Source organism: Heterodontus francisci, unplaced genomic scaffold (genome assembly GCF_036365525.1).
Source record: "Heterodontus francisci isolate sHetFra1 unplaced genomic scaffold, sHetFra1.hap1 HAP1_SCAFFOLD_1318, whole genome shotgun sequence".
Classification (NCBI taxonomy): domain Eukaryota; kingdom Metazoa; phylum Chordata; class Chondrichthyes; order Heterodontiformes; family Heterodontidae; genus Heterodontus; species Heterodontus francisci.
Window position 1 is genome coordinate 85,145 of NW_027140944.1, and position 16,099 is coordinate 101,243.

The 16,099-nt window shown below is 41.9% G+C and overlaps 1 protein-coding gene across 1 annotated transcript in view; it reads right to left on the reverse strand.

The window, feature by feature from the left end:
* The window catches only part of LOC137361465 (guanine nucleotide exchange factor subunit RIC1-like), a 64,808-nt gene extending 49,402 nt beyond the window's left edge, over positions 1-15,406 (reverse strand). Inside the window, exons 1-5 of the mRNA XM_068026325.1 lie at positions 15,364-15,406; positions 9,956-10,108; positions 7,981-8,181; positions 6,869-6,907; positions 6,672-6,782 (exon numbers count right to left, since the gene is read on the reverse strand). Of these exons, the coding sequence (XP_067882426.1) occupies positions 6,672-6,782; positions 6,869-6,907; positions 7,981-8,181; positions 9,956-10,108; positions 15,364-15,381 (522 nt within the window). The 5' untranslated portion in view covers positions 15,382-15,406. The remainder of the gene's footprint in view (positions 1-6,671; positions 6,783-6,868; positions 6,908-7,980; positions 8,182-9,955; positions 10,109-15,363) is intronic.
* Between the last annotated feature and the right edge of the window lie 693 nt (positions 15,407-16,099).

Here is a 16,099-nt window from a genome sequence, read left to right on the forward strand (position 1 = left end):
AATTGTATTCAACCACAATCTGTAACCTCACGGCCCAGCATATCCCCCACTCTACCAATACCATCAAGCTGGCGGACTGACCCTGCTTCAAAGAGTGCAGGAGGGCATGTCAGGAGCAGCAACAGGCATACCTAAAAATGAGGTGTTAGCCTGGTGAAGCTACAACACAGGACTACCTGCATGCCAAACAGCGGAAGCAGCACGCAGCAAAAGCAATGGATCTGATCTAAGCCCTGCAGTCATGAATGATGGTGGACAATTAAACAACTAACAGGAAGAGGAGGCTCCACAAATAACCCCATCTCAATGATGGGGGAGCCCAGTGCATCAGTGCTAAAGACATTTGCATCAATCTCGACCTCCTCCTGAGGTCCCCAGCATCACAGGTACCAGTCTTCAGCTAATCCGATCCACTCCACATGATATCAAGAAACAGCTGAAGGCACTGGATACTGCAAAGGCTATGGGCCCTGACAACATTCTGGCAATAGTACTGAAGAATTGTGCTCAAGAACTGGCCATACCCCTAGCCAAGCCATTCTAGTACAGCTACAACATTGGCATCTACCTGGAAATGTGAAAATTGTCCGGTACGTACAGTCCACAAAAATCAGGACAAATCCAACCCGGCCAGTTTATTCTTGATCATCAGCACAGTGATGGAAGGGATCGTCAACAGTGCTATCAAGCAGCACTTGCTCAGCAATAACTGGCTCACTGACGCTCAGTTTGGGCTCTGCCAGGGCCACTCAGCTCCTGACCTCATTACAGCCTTGGTCCAAACATGGACAAAAGAGCTGAACTCCAGGGGTAAGGTGACAGTGACTGCCCTAGACATCAAGGCAGCATTTGACCAAGTAGGCATCAAGGAACCCTAGCAAAACTAGAGTCAATGGGAATCAGGGAAAAACTATCAGCTGGTTGGAGTCATATCTAACACAAAGGAAGATGGTTGTTGGAGGTCAATCAATTCAGTCCCAGGACAGCACTGCAGGAGTTCCTCAGGGTAGTGTCCAAGGCCCAACCATCTTCAGCTGCTTCATCAATGACCTTCCCTCCATCATAAGGTCAGAAATGGGGATGTTTGCTGATGATTTGCACAATGTTCAGCACCATTTGCAACTCTCAGATACTGAAGCAGGCCGTATCCAGATGCCGCAAGACCTGGACAACATCCAGGCTTGGGCTGATAACTGGCAAGTTACATTCGCGCCATGTAAATTGATGGTTGAGCCTAGGACATCACCCTGAGGAACTCCTGCAGTGCTGCCCTGGGACTGAAGTGATTGACCTCCAACAACTGCAACCATCTTCCTTTGTGTTAGATATGACTCCAACCAGTGGAGAGTTTTTCCCTGATTCCCATTGACTCCAGGCAATGACCATCTCCAACAAGAGAGAATCTAACCATCTCCCTTTGATGTTCAATGGCATTATCATCTCTGAATCTCCCACTAACATCATGCAGGGGTTACCATTGGCCAGAAACTGAACTGGACCAGCCACATAAATATTGTGGCGACAAAAGCAGGTCAGAGGCTAGGAATTCTGTGTTGAGTAACTCACCTCCTGTCTCCCCAATCCCTGCCCACCATCTACAAGGCACAAGTCAGGAGTGTGATGGAATACTCTACATTTGCCTGGAAGGGTGCAACTCCAACAATCAAGAAGCTCGACACTGTCCAGGACAAAGCAGCCCACTTGACTGGCACCCCAGCCACCACCTTCAACATTCACTTCCTTCACCACCAACACACATGGTAGCAGTGTGTACCATCTACAAGATGTACTACAGCAACTCACCAAGGATCCTTCGACAACACTTTCCAAACCTGTGACCTCTACCACCTTGAAGGACAAAGGCAGCAGATGCAGAGGAACACCACCACTTGCAAGCTCCCCTTCAAGCCACACACACACATCTGACATGGAATTATATTGCTGGTCCTTCACTGTCACTGGGTCAAAATCCTGGAACTCCCTTTCTAACAACTACACTCCAAGGACTGCAGCAGTTCAAGGAGGCAGCTCACCACTGCCTTCTCAAGGGCAATTAGGGATGGGCAATAAATGCTGGGCTAGCCAGCAACACCCTCATCCCATTAATGAATTAAAAAAAGTAGATCTTTCAGAAGGTATCAGATTCAAAAATAAAACCTTTGAATTATTTGTGTTGAATGCGAAAACTGCATTGTCCCTTGTATAGATTTCAATATTCCAAGTAAAGTGGTCCCAACAATACCTTGTCACTAATAAAGATGTTAAGATCTATTAATAGATTTATTTCTCTGTATCGTAGTTTAAGAAAGGATTTCAAAAACTACAAAGAAGTGAGCAGCGTCACCACTACCTTCTCAAGGGCAATTCGGGATGGGCAATAAACGCTGGCCTAGCCAGTAACGCCCACATCCTATGAACGAATATAAAAAATACTCATCACCCACTGGATTTGAGTTATGCAGGCTGATGTCATTTAATTTATCTGATAGTAAGCCACTGTGTCTTTCCCTGTATTCTGCTTATCTGTCTGCGCTTTTCCCAAACTAGCCAAAAATCAAGATAAGATCTTTCACACATACCTTAATCAGTGTAACATAAGTTCTGAGAAACCTCATGTTAGCAGAATATAAAAGTGCTATCTCAAATTAAATCAGAAGTACTTTACTGAGGTGGAGGTAAAATAAACCTTTTGCCTTAAAATTTCAAACGCTTCTCCCCTAACTTAGTAATAAAGAAATATCCCTTTCTCAGTAAATAACTCTGCTCTCACCGCCATTAACATAAATCCTTTACCCCAACTAGAAGCTCATCCTTCAAATAGGTGTTCTGTGCTCTGTTCTATCAAGATCAAGTCCCTTAATCGTTTCTCCCTTCCAAACCTTTGCTCTCTTATCCTCCATGCACTAAACAAAGGGGAAAGACCAACACCACAGCAATCACATTTGCTCAAAATTACTTGCAGAAGGAACGAGATCAAGGGGAAAGCATTTTTTGCTTGAGGGTAAAAGTACTGGTCATGTAAGAATCTAGCATTACTTTCAGGAAAGTAACTTTATTCTCAGGTTGTCGCATGGTTGAATTAAGACACAATCTCTAAGATGATTTAAGTGAACAGTAAAATTACAACAGGTTTCTCTTATGGATTGATAATTTCCACCTTCTCTACACCCTCCATCCACCACTGTCCTTATTATCAGGTGGGAAAGATTTAGGGACTTGTGCGCACACAAGAAATTAAAAGCATCACTGCCCACCTTCCCCTTAAAACGATTCTCTGCCAAGAAAAGCAAAGCCGTCCATTTGTAATTTTTATTTAAATGCAGAAAGACAGGCTCTCCGCAAAACTTCCACCTAGAAACCTGTCAAGAGACTGGATAAAGTAGGTATTAATGGCTCACGAGCATTTTAAACATGTGCACATCTCTAACTAAAAAGTCACGTGAATACCTAAAAAGACTTCATTTTGAATTTTTGTGCTTTTCAATGTGATATTAGTGGAGAATGGAACATTTCCCATTTTAGGCATTCAACATCAGCATCAAGCACACCAAGCCATTTTTAGCACATCCAGACTCAATTACAGGAGCAATATAAATTCTAGTAGGCCTAGAAAGTTGTTCCAAGGTCCTTCACAGAGATCTAAGGTGATGCCAAGCCAAAGAGGGAGAAATTAGGGGGGATCACCAAAGGCCCAGCCAAAGAGGTAGGCTGAAGGAGGATCTTAAAAGGAGACGGAGAGGCAGAGGGATTTAGAAAGGTAATTCCAGAGAGTGGAAGACAACGGAGGGATGAGGCAGAGGGAAGGGAGTCAGAAAAGGCAGGAATTAGAGGACTATAGAGTACAGGGACATGGGAGGAAAATTGTAGGACTAGAATAGAGATAGGGAGGACTGAGGATGGAATTTTATATCTGAGGCATGGAGGCTGTAAGCCAAATATAGTCAGAGAGAGCAAGGGCAATGGGCAAGTAGGACCATGCAGGATTGGATGTAGGCAGAGTTTTGGATGAGAAGAAGTTTCTGTGGGGTAAATAATGGCAGTCCAGTCTGAAGTTGACAGATGCATGGATGAGGTTTTTAAGCAGTAAATGGGCTGAGGTATGGAGGCAATGTTATGGAAGTGGAGATGGACGGTCTTTGTGACAGTGAGAATGAGAGCGGAAGCTCAGACCATTGTCGAATAGGATGCCGAGGTTACAGTCTATTTCAATCTGACTGGTTAGGGCAGGAGATGGAGTTGGTAGCAAGGGTTCAGAGTTTGTGGCAGGAGCTGAAGACAGTGGTTTTGGCCTTCCCATCATTACAGGACTGGAGGAAACTGCAGCCCATACATGACTGTATACCAGACAAGCAAACAGAGGTCAGGCAGGAATTGAAAAAGGTGCTTGAGAGGGTTTTTGAGGATGAGGTATTGATAACCATTTTGAAAGGCTAGAGGTGCGGTAACCATTTACAATATTGGTTAAAATAGGAATCAGGATGTCAAGCAATCATGAGTTTAGCGGGAATGGGGTTAAGGGTGCAGGTCTCCTTGATGAAATGAGAGAAACAACTGAATCTTCAAGCCAGGTAATTGCTCAACTGTGTATTGATTGTTAAAAGATCAATGATAGCAGCTTACACCTGTGAGGCAGAATTCTAACTTGCAGGGTGGATTCACGAGACAGTTTGAGAGAGAGAAACTGGATGAAAAGCAGCAAGGTCTAATAAGCTAACATTTCAAAGTTGCAATGCCTCAAAAGAAAGAGAGACTAGCAGCACAAACAGGTAAGATACAGAGACCATATTTTTCAATATACAATGTGCAACACTACTGGTTATTCAATAGTAAACCAAAGTATTCTTAATAAAAATGAGACCAGAATGTAAGATTTCAAAATAAGGACAGAACTACATCTCCAAGCCCTGGTCGAATTTGCCCTGCTTAATTTGATGGGTATACTTGGTCTCAATTCCATATGCAACATTAAGGCAAGTTGACTCTCGTCAATGAACAAGGTCAACCAGAGGTGAAACAACTGAAATTAAATCTGAAATGATATCTGTCTTTGAATGGGTTACAGTTAACCTTCCATACGTTGTTTTCACATTTTCTAAGGGAACAGCGTGAAGCTAAGTGTGAAACAGTGGAAGGGTTCACAGGTTGTTTAACAGTTTGGCAGATCTCAAGATGAATACTCCTTCCATGGCTGTAACCACCTTTATACCAGCCAACATAGATTATTGGGCTCTCACAAACCCTATGATGGGGTGGAGGGGCCACCCGCACTCAAGTATCTTGTTGGACGTCAACCCAGAATTCAGAGTGGAGCTTCAGGGTGTACTTGTCGGCATAGTCTGGAATGATTACTTTCTCACTCAAAAGGTAGGAAACTACCACTAAATCAAAGGCTTCCTCCATCTTCCATGGCTATAGCAGCAAGAAGGTTTAACATGCATTTTCATATTTTGAAATTCTGTCACAGTTTTAGTTTAGACTTAACTGCTAAGGAGCAGGGTTACAATGTTAAAATAATAGTTTTCTCTTTTGAAGTGTATGCTGGCAGAGAAATTCAATTGCTTGGCGCTGTTTCTCACAGCCCGTGGCACTGCCTGTCCCTGGGAAATTGACAGTATCATAACATTAACAAATTTCTCCCCCACTGAGTTTCCAGAATGGTCAACAAATCACTGCTTCAGATTTAAATGACACTGAACTGCCAAATGGTAATCCATATAGGCTCTTCCTAAAGCTGCTTATGATGACATTCAGCTAGAAGCCCTATTGCCATATCTCAGTTACACCTAACTGCAAGGGATACTAGATGGTGGAGTGGACTGGACACTCGCCTCTGGGACTAGAGATCAAATGCAGCCCTAACCGGTGGGATGAAAGTCTCCACTGTCTACTGACTGTAATGGTCCATTGTGAAATTAGTTTGTGTAGGCTCAACGCAGCAGGCCAAGATCCAGAGTTAAATACTAATTCAGCATTAAGTTTGCAAACTCACCCAGATTACACAAGACAGCTAATATATGAAAAGAGGCACACTAGTGAGCAGGGAGCCCTTTATTAGGGTTGGTGAATACACCGTAGCAGAGTGAAGAGTTTTATTCTGCATCTGACCATATTAGCATTGCAATGGAAGTGACTGATGCAGCATGATATGGGAAGTGACTGATGCAGCATGATATGGGAAGTGACTGATGCAGCATGATATGGGAAGTTTTCATATCCCCAGCAACAACATTCCTCACCTCAGTGAGCACCAAAAAAGTCTCAAAATATTTTAAAACAGATATAAATACATGAGTTCTGCTATATTGTTCAATGATTGGTTAATGCTGTGACCAGCTGAGTCAAAGATGAAGGTTTCAGGATCGACACCCTGCTCTATGCTGAACTACCCATTCTCAGTTGGCCTCAGTGAAAATCTGCCAAGATCTGCACTCCTGCTGACAGACAGATGTTGGGGAAGGACAGGGTTGGACTTAAGTGATATGACGGTGGCCAAACTACTTGCTGCCAACTCACTATCAAGACTGATCTCATTGAGGAATGGCTGAGGATTTTTTTTTGCTTTTTTTGTCCCTGCTGTTTTTTCTTCTCTTCCCTTCCTGAGGGACAAAAAAAAGCAGAAACAATAAGACTGAACAGTAATTCTAAGGTTCCAAATCAAACCCACTGCCTACCTGCGTAATATTTCCAAAAAGCTTCCATTTCCTCGTAAACAAAGCATAATGTGCAATTCCATATCTGCCTGCCACTGCAACACACTGACCCAGACGGTCTATTGCTGCGAACTGAGGAAATAATGAAATACGAATGAAATCTTATCAGTTCACTAAGCTTTTTTGATTTTACAATTTACTTATTGAAAAAAACTCACCTTTATTGGCCAGTTACTTTCTAGATAGGTACTATGAATCTACAGAAAGAGAGACAAACAAGTTATATAATCCTTGGTGCTCAAAGCAGAGTTTACAATTAATCACATATAGTACTGTCTTTTTAACAGCTCTCTCCCCTCAGAAGAAGCCGATATTTTTCTAGGGCACAGCTATGCAGGCAACGTGCAAAGAAAGAGGCAAGAGATTTTAAGAACATTAACTCCTATTATAGGGATAAGGAGGCGAAGACCACCTGCCCAACAGTACTCAAAATTCTATGGACAGGTCTATTGCGAAATGTACTCCCAACTACTTAAAGTGAAAGCTGGCCCAAATGAAACAGAATCTCTGTCATTAGCTTTGTACTGCCATAGATTTAATTCAAGTTTGCGTGCTGCATAAATTAGAAAGCTTTTCTTAGATTAAATACAGCAAAATGCCAAGTTAAGCTAAAGACGACAATGTAGTATGCACTTGGTCAAAACCATTGGCAGGGTTAAATTTCAAGTGGCAGTTTACCACAGTAGCACAATTACAACAATCACTTCATATCCCTCAGTCACAGGCTTGAGAGCTAGTCTTGCCTGGCTCAGGTATAAAATTAAAACCCAACCCGAATCCGACCCGGGCCCAAATCCTTGAATTTTTTTTTTCTGTCCAACCCAACACGAATATCCTTCATCCGTTCCAGCAACAGGCTATTCCTGCAGCTGGAGTTGTGGGGAATCCTGGGTAAGCTTGATCCCGTGACTTCCTGGAATCAGCACTGTCCAGCCCAACCCGACCCAAGCCAAGCCCAAATGCTGGACTTGGAATTTCGACCCGACCTGAATCTGACACATGCACGTGGATCTAGTCGGGTACGGGTCGGGTAGCCAGGCTTTAACTAATCTGCCAGCCATGCAGCTGCTTGCTGAATCCTTTCAAAAGGCAAAGCATTTTGATGTAGTCAAACTCGTGTCTGTACTGGTTTCTAATATTTTTCTTAAAGCAGCTAGGCAGCAGTGACACTAAATACACAACTGATAAACTCTCATGAAAGATAGATCTTGTACTGTCTACGAGCAAATAAAAAAAATGCATATAGTTGTGAGAATCTAAAAAACATCACCTGTACAACATGCCAGTGCCTGTGTCCTAATAAAGTGCTTAAACCCTGAGGAACTAGATCATTATAATGAGGGTTCTTTTCCCTGAATGGCCGATGGCCTGAATTTGCTGATGCAGTACTTGAATTCTGATTCTGCAATGTGTCACCACAGTTCAAATACAGGCGATCCTCTCCTTGCAGAAGTACTTGCTCCTGGTTATTCTGTAAGGAAAGATGATTGTAATTAATTCACAATTAATCTTAATTCTCAGTTTAGAAAAGTTTTTCCAAATTTATGAAAATATTTTTTCTAACCTACAAATGCACTTTAGAACACTCAAGATAACATTTCAGTCTTACAACCTAAGCTGCCGAGATGCTTTTTAATTGAAATGAAATGAACATTTTCCAATATGGATTACTTTACTTTGGGGAGAGAAATACAACAGCTGAAATTCTAATTTTCATTTTTTCCCAAGATCCTGAAAAATCATATGAAAAAGATGCACGGAAACTGAAGATTGACAAATCTCTAATCTTATATAGGCAAGTAATGGAGGGGAGGGGGAATGATGGGTTATGATTCTCACAGGCAGGTATATTTTCAAAAAACCTATGTTTTTGACAGCAACATAAATAAATATTTCTGACCATGTAAACAGCAGTAAAAGGAATAAAAGGTACAGCTTCGCTAAACGGACATCAACTCTAGTGCAGGCTTTTGGGCATGACATGGCCTTCGCAGGTTCATTACTACTGTAAAATAATTAAAGAAACCCTCAAATCCAAACATTTTATTTTGAAAAGAAATCAAAAAAATGTTGGAAATACAGAAGCAGTGAGTATCTTTAAAGAGGAAAGACAGGTTTCCATTTCAGGTAGGAGACTCTTTCTTGGAATGGAGAAGAAATCAAATCACTTTGTATGGTGGGAGAGAGGGGGAAGTGATAAACAGCACAGTCACGCAGAAAGTTAACGTGTTATGGCTTGTGAACTGTTTATATCTAAAGCATCAACATGTCTTCCATCTGCTTGGATGTCAAAAGACCCATCCGCTTCACTAGCATGTCTTACTAAAAGGAAATTGAGAGGTATAGCTAAGGAAAGGACTTGATTATCTTTTTCAGTTCAGTTCTGAAAAACATTAACCGACCTTTTCTGATTGCAGGTGTCAGCTGACTTGCTGTGCATTCCAGTTTTTTAATGTTTTATTTCAGATTTCCAGGATTTTCTTTTTATTTGTACATTTATTAATTTGATATTACAACTGTCCTGAAAGAGTTACATACCTCATATGAAGGCATTTTCTATCTGCCCAGAAATATAACAATCACCATTCACATCAAGGGCTCACTACCATAACAAGAATAAACTGGAACATTAGATCAGTGAAAGGATTAATTATAGCTGTAACGAGCCTTCAAATGCAAGGGCAGGCAGAACACTTTTTGGTTTTCTTATGGAGAAGAACCATTCAAAACGAACAAAATAGAACCCATGGACAATGCAGACTCAAATTGTAAGTGCTGTCCAGGTATATGGAGAATGAAAAGCAATAAAGCATTTTCTTCTGCAGCACTCTTTCAAAATTGTTTGAGGTAAATTGAAGGTTGAACAAATAACTTAAAACTGCTCAAAATAAAAAAAAAATGTAATTCTGGAAATCAAACAAAAACAAAATCTTGGAATTCACAACAGGATCCTGTAACAACTGGAAACATTTTACATAGATTGCACTGGTACTAATAATTTTTCATTTGTTATGGTTTACAAAAGCAAGAAACAAATTTAACAGCTAGTCTCCTATCTGGATACCACCAGACACTAAATAGTTTTATTAGCAACAGCACACTTGGTAAAGGAGTCTACAAACATATTTTAAAAACCATGGTGAATATAAAATAGGAGATTGAAGAATAGCAGAACAAGTGTGAAATTACTAGTTTGCAATTAATAAACAAAAATATTAGGAGTTCAGGTTTAGCTTGTCACCTACCATGCAGGGATTGACAGTTAAAGCGCTTTTGATGAATTGGAACTGCAAAATTTCTGCCTGTTGTACTACACTTTTGTTTTCCAGGTCTTTTCCCATTTGTTGAGTACGATCACTGGAAATTGCCCAAAGATGGTAGCCTTCTGCACCCCAGCTCTGCAAACATGAAATAACTTCAGCAAAATATAAAGCATTAAATAATAAAATCAAGTTATTTTAAACACTGAATATGAAAGGAACAAAGAATTTTAGTTTTGTTCCAGCCAATAAGGCAAAATGTTCCCTTTAATTTGGTCAAAAAGATCAGATGACCAACTCTCAACTTCATCAAGTGTTGCTACCCAACTAGGAGCTGTAACAATGAAGTGAATTAACATGCCTTCCTCCTTATGGGAAAGAATCCAGCCCCTGTTCTTCACTTCCTTTAAACATGTTCAGCTGCAATTGAGCATACAATGTAGGGAATCAAAACTATGAATTCATTTAAGAAATAGGAGCAGTAGGCCATTCGGCCGTTTCAGCCTGCTCCGCCATTCAATATCATGGCTGATCTGATTGTGGCCTAACTCCACTTTCCCGCCTGTCCCCCATAACCCTCGACTCCCTTGTCGATCAAAAATCTATCTAACTCAGCCTTGAATATATTCAATCACCCAGCCACCAATCCTCTCTGGGAAGAGAATTCCAAAGACTAACGAGCCTCAGAAGAAATTCCTCCTCATTTCCATCTTAAAAAGGAGACCCCTTATTTTGAAACTGTGCCCCCTAGTTCTCAATTCCTCAAGAGGGGGAACATCCTCTCAGCATCTACTCTGTCAAGCCCCCTCAGAATCTAATGTTTCAATAAAATCACCCCTCATTCTTTTAAACTCCAGAGTACAGGCCCAACCTTCTCATCCTTTCCTCATAAGACAATCCCTTCATCTCAGGAATCAGCCTAGTTAACCTTTTCTAAACTGTTTCAAATGTAAGTATATCCCTCCTTAATTAAGGAGACCAAACTGTACAAAGTATGCTAGCTATGGTCTCACCAATTCCCTATACAGTTGCAGCAAGACTTCCCTACTTTTAAACTCCATCCCCCTTGTAATAAAGGTCAACATTCAGACTTGCCTTCCCAATGACTTGCTATACCATTGCTAACTTTTTGTGATTCATGTACAAGGACATCCAGATCCCTCTGTCCTGTAACGTGCTGCAGTCTCTCTTCATGTAAATAATAATCTGCTTTTCTATTCATCCTGTCAAAGTGAATAACTTCACTTTTTCCCACATTATACTCCATCTGCCAAATTTGTGCCCACTCACTTAACCTATCTATACCTCATTTGTTATGCTCACGTAAAGTGGAGCGATTGAAAATATACAAAGTCAACCTGAAGAGTTATAAAATTGGCCTTTTCTTTGAAAAACGTGGACATTGAGCTTCAAAATGGCCAAAGGTCAAAAAACCTGGCCTTGTATATTCAAACTGCCTTACTGTCTAGTACGAACAAAAGAATACATTCCAAGCTAAGAGGTATCAACTTCGCCCAACCTGAACACATCTAGACATTTTTGAATTAAATGGGCTCCTCTGAAACAAAGTAGGCATGAAGTAGCCACATCCTGGGTGGAAGAGGGGGAGGGGGCGGTGGTGGAAGGGGGCGGGGGTGGTGGAAGAATGAACCCATTCCTACACCCCCTCCCCAGGAAAAAGCATCTCCAAAGCCTGTCCGGCTGAGAGTTGGGAGAAAATCCAGCAAGCCAAAAAGGAAGGCGCCCTACTGCGAATTCTACATTTCAACTTGTGCAGCAGAGAACTGGAAGTGATCCCCTGTCTTCAAACTAAACTTTCAACCAACAGGGAAATCTACAAACTCCAGGCCTGCAACTAAAGAGAACTTGACCTCCGAGAAAATTCAAAAGGTTTACCCTGAACCCCACAACTCTACCTCACTTCAAATCATTTAAACCTTTTCCTCTCTCTGTCTCTTGTGTGTGTACGGGCGATTGAATGCGTGAATAGGTGCGGTTGCGACAATTTCGGAATAAGGCATATTGCTCAATAAATAATTAATCTTCTGTTTTAAACCACAAGAAAACCTGTCGCTTTCTGTTTATTTGATAAATAAAACACAAAGTTACAGTAGAAAAAGAAAATGTTGCCGAGGAGATTACTGAGATACAGCCTACTAGGCTAGATGGGATTGAGATTCACAAGGAGGAGGTGTTAGCAATTTTGGAAAGAGTGAAAATAGATAAGTCCCCTGGGCCAGATGGGATTTATCCTAGGATTCTCTGGGAAGCTAGGGAGGAGATTGCAGAGCCGTTGCTGTTGATCTTTATGTCGTCATTGTCGACAGGAGTAGTGCCGGAGGACTGGAGGATAGCAAATGTTGTCCCCTTGTTCAAGAAGGGGAGTAGAGACAGCCCTGGTAATTATAGACCTGTGAGCCTTACTTCGGTTGTGGGTAAAATGTTGGAAAAGGTTATAAGAGACAGGATTTATAATCATCTTGAAAAGAATAAGTTCATTTGCGATAGTCAGCACGGTTTTGTGAAAGGTAGGTCGTGCCTCACAAACCTTATTGAGTTTTTCGAGAAGGTGACCAAAGGTGGATGAGGGTAAAGCCGTGGATGTGGTGTATATGGATTTCAGTAAGGCGTTTGATAAGGTTTCCCACGGTAGGCTATTGCAGAAAATACGGAAGTATGGGGTTGAAGGTGATTTAGAGCTTTGGATCAGAAATTGGCTAGCTGAAAGAAGACAGAGGGTGGTGGTTGATGGCAAATGTTCATCCTGGAGTTTAGTTACTAGTGGTGTACCGCAAGGTTCTGTTTTGGGGCCACTGCTGTTTGTCATTTTTATAAACGACCTGGATGAGGGTGTAGAAGGGTGGGTTAGTAAATTTGCGGATGACACGAAGGTCGGTGGAGTTGTGGATAGTGTCGAAGGGTGTTGTAGGGTACAGAGGGACATAGATAGGCTGCAGAGCTGGGCTGAGAGATGGCAAATGGAGTTTAAGGCGGAGAAGTGTGAGGTGATTCACTTTGGAAGGAGTAACAGCAATGCAGAGTACTGGGCTAATGGGAAGATTCTTGGTAGTGTAGATGAGCAGAGAGATCTTGGTGTCCAGGTACATAAATCCCTGAAAGTTGCTACCCAGGTTAATAGGGCTGTTAAGAAGGCATATGGTGTGTTAGCTTTTATTAGTAGGGGGATCGAGTTTCGGAGCCACGAGGTCATGATGCAGCTGTACAAAACTCTGGTGAGGCCGCACCTCGAGTATTGCGTGCAGTTCTGGTCACCGCATTATAGGAAGGATGTGGAAGCTTTGGAAAGGGTGCAGAGGAGATTTACTAGGATGTTGCCTGGTATGGAAGGAAGGTCTTACGAGGAAAGGCTGAGGGACTTGGGGTTGTTTTCGTTAGAGAGAAGGAGGAGGAGAGGTGACTTAATAGAGACATACAAGATAATCAGAGGGTTAGATAGGGTGGATAGTGAGAGTCTTTTTCCTCGGATGAGGATGGCAAACACGAGGGGACATAGCTTTAAGTTGAGGGGTGAAAGATATAGGACAGATGTCAGAGGTAGTTTCTTTACGCAGAGAGTAGTAGGGGCGTGGAACGCCCTGCCTGCAACAGTAGTAGACTCGCCAACTTTAAGGGCATTTAAGTGGTCATTGGATAGACATATGGATGTAAATGGAATAGTGTAGGTCAGATGATCGGCGCAACATCGAGGGCCGAAGGGCCTGTACTGCGCTGTAATATTCTAATTCTAAAAAAAAAGGGGTTAAAATTCTAACAACAAAAACACTTGCTGAGGTCAGGTAAGAGTTGAACAGCGGGGACCACCCACACCCCTCACCATATGGCCTAACACTTTGCAGACACTGTCATTGTGTCAAAGAGAGATACAGCACAAACAAGCCCTTCGGCCCGAGTCTGTGCCAACCAACAACCACCCATTTATACTAATCCTACATTAGCCCCATATTCCCTACCACATCGCCATTATTCTCCTACCACCAACCTACACTAGGGGCAATTTACAATGGCCAATTTATCTATCAACCTGCAAGTCTTTGGCTGTGGGAGGAAACCGGAGCACCCGGCGGAAGCCCACACGGTCACAGAAGGAACTTGCAAACTCCATGCAGGCAGTACCCAGAACAAAACCCGGGTTGCTGGAGCTGTGAGGCTGCGATGCTAACCACTGCGCCGCTTAACCCTCCTCACAACTTGCTTTCCTACCTATCTGAGTAATGTCTGCAAATTTGGCTGTCATGCTGGCGCCCACCTGCCAAGTCTGAGGCACACATTATTTCACCACATTTTAAAACTTAAAATTATGACTGGGAAGAAAAGAGGGACACTCAAGGAATTGTCAAGCCCCTGACTGGAAAGACATTCGCATGCTGGCAGACAGTGTTGGAACAAAGGACCCAGTCCCTGCTTCTCCAATACACAGAGGATCTGGTCAGACCTGTTTAGTCACACGGTTGTTTGGATTTGAACTTGCTGAAAGAAACTCGAAAAGCTGTTTGCTCCCGGACTGGAAAAGATCTACTTCCTGTATGCTCTCATCTCGTTCTCACCAGCTTCGGAAACCACTGAAGACATGTAAACTCAAAGAGAGAAAAGTCTCCTACATGAACAAGGTTTAAGAAGAATATTGGGCCCCAACGAAAACTAAGAGCTGTCTACAATCAAAGACTCTACGGCGAGCTGCAAACACAGAAACAGTAACGAGAAACCCCCTTCAAAGACTGCCTCAAACCTCTCTACTTTATTTTTCTTCTGCTCTTTTCTGTCTCTATTTGCATGTGCATATCGCGTAAGCATGCTAGCATGGGACGCGGCATGTATCCGTAGGCATTAACTGAATTACAGTTTAAGTTTTAATAAATTTCACTTTTCTTCTTTAAACCTAAGAAAGCCTGTTTATGCTCATTTCCTTGCCTTATAATTGGAAACTGGTGAACAAGGATTCACGAAGGGGGAGCTCAAAACATTGTTTAAAAATTAAACACTGTTACAATAAGACCAGGTGAAGACCTCTAGACACCTTTCTCATCTGGTTGTAACACTACAATATACTTGGTCCCTTCATCCAAATCATTAAGAGATCGTAAATAGTTCAGGCCCCAGTATTGATCCCTGTGGCACTCCACTTGTTAGTTTGCCAACCTGAAAATGCCCTACAAATGCAGCTTATTGGTACACTATCTTTGAATGCTACTTGGTTTATATTGCAATTGCAGCAAAACGATTAACTCATTCCCTTTTAGATCATAATTTTTTTTAATTGAAGGTCAGTTTTTTCTGCACATATATTTCCACTTAATGTGCATCATATTGGAAGATAGCATAACCCACAAATACTTTGGAATACAATTTCCACCAGTTGTCAGAAGCTGACTCACCATAGAGATGATTTTCATAGGTTCCTTTTTTGTGCCATCAGAATAATGCCTTAAAAAAAAAATCAATAGAATGAAATAATTAATTGCAGCAATTAATGCATTTTATCGAATGTCAATAGCTGAATATTAGCATTCTATCCCATTTATCTAAACTTAAGGATAGTTAATGGAAACGATGCACTTTTAACAAATGGATTCTGGTTTTATGAAAGTACAATTCTTTCCACTTCAAATAATAAGGGATGGCAACACCTCAGTGCAAAATATGCACAACCTGCCATGCCAAATGACGATTATTTTAACACATCAGTTGGAAACCTTCGTTAAACTTTGAATGGAAAGAGAGAGAGCTGGAATCCTACAGTTAACTTTTAAAAAGTTGGCAGCCAAGATGGTTACTGCAATTTGCATTTGAAATACCTCACATTCCAGGACATCGAATTGGGAAGACAGGTCTAACAAGAAGCCCATCCAAAACAATGGCTAACTGAGTACATATCCAGATCACCCTCATTAACAGGACATTCAAAGCCGTCATGAAGCATTCATGAGCGGAAATGTCCTCCAGGGGGTAAACACTGACAATACCACCTGAGAAGGGTTCTGGGTTTGAGACCTCATTAAAAACAAAGGGGACTGAGAGAACCATGTGACTGTTGCCCCAGGCTGTGCAAAAATGGAGTTTTGATACACACAGCAGACAAAGTACTGAGACCTTGAAGCAGAGGCTTCATGT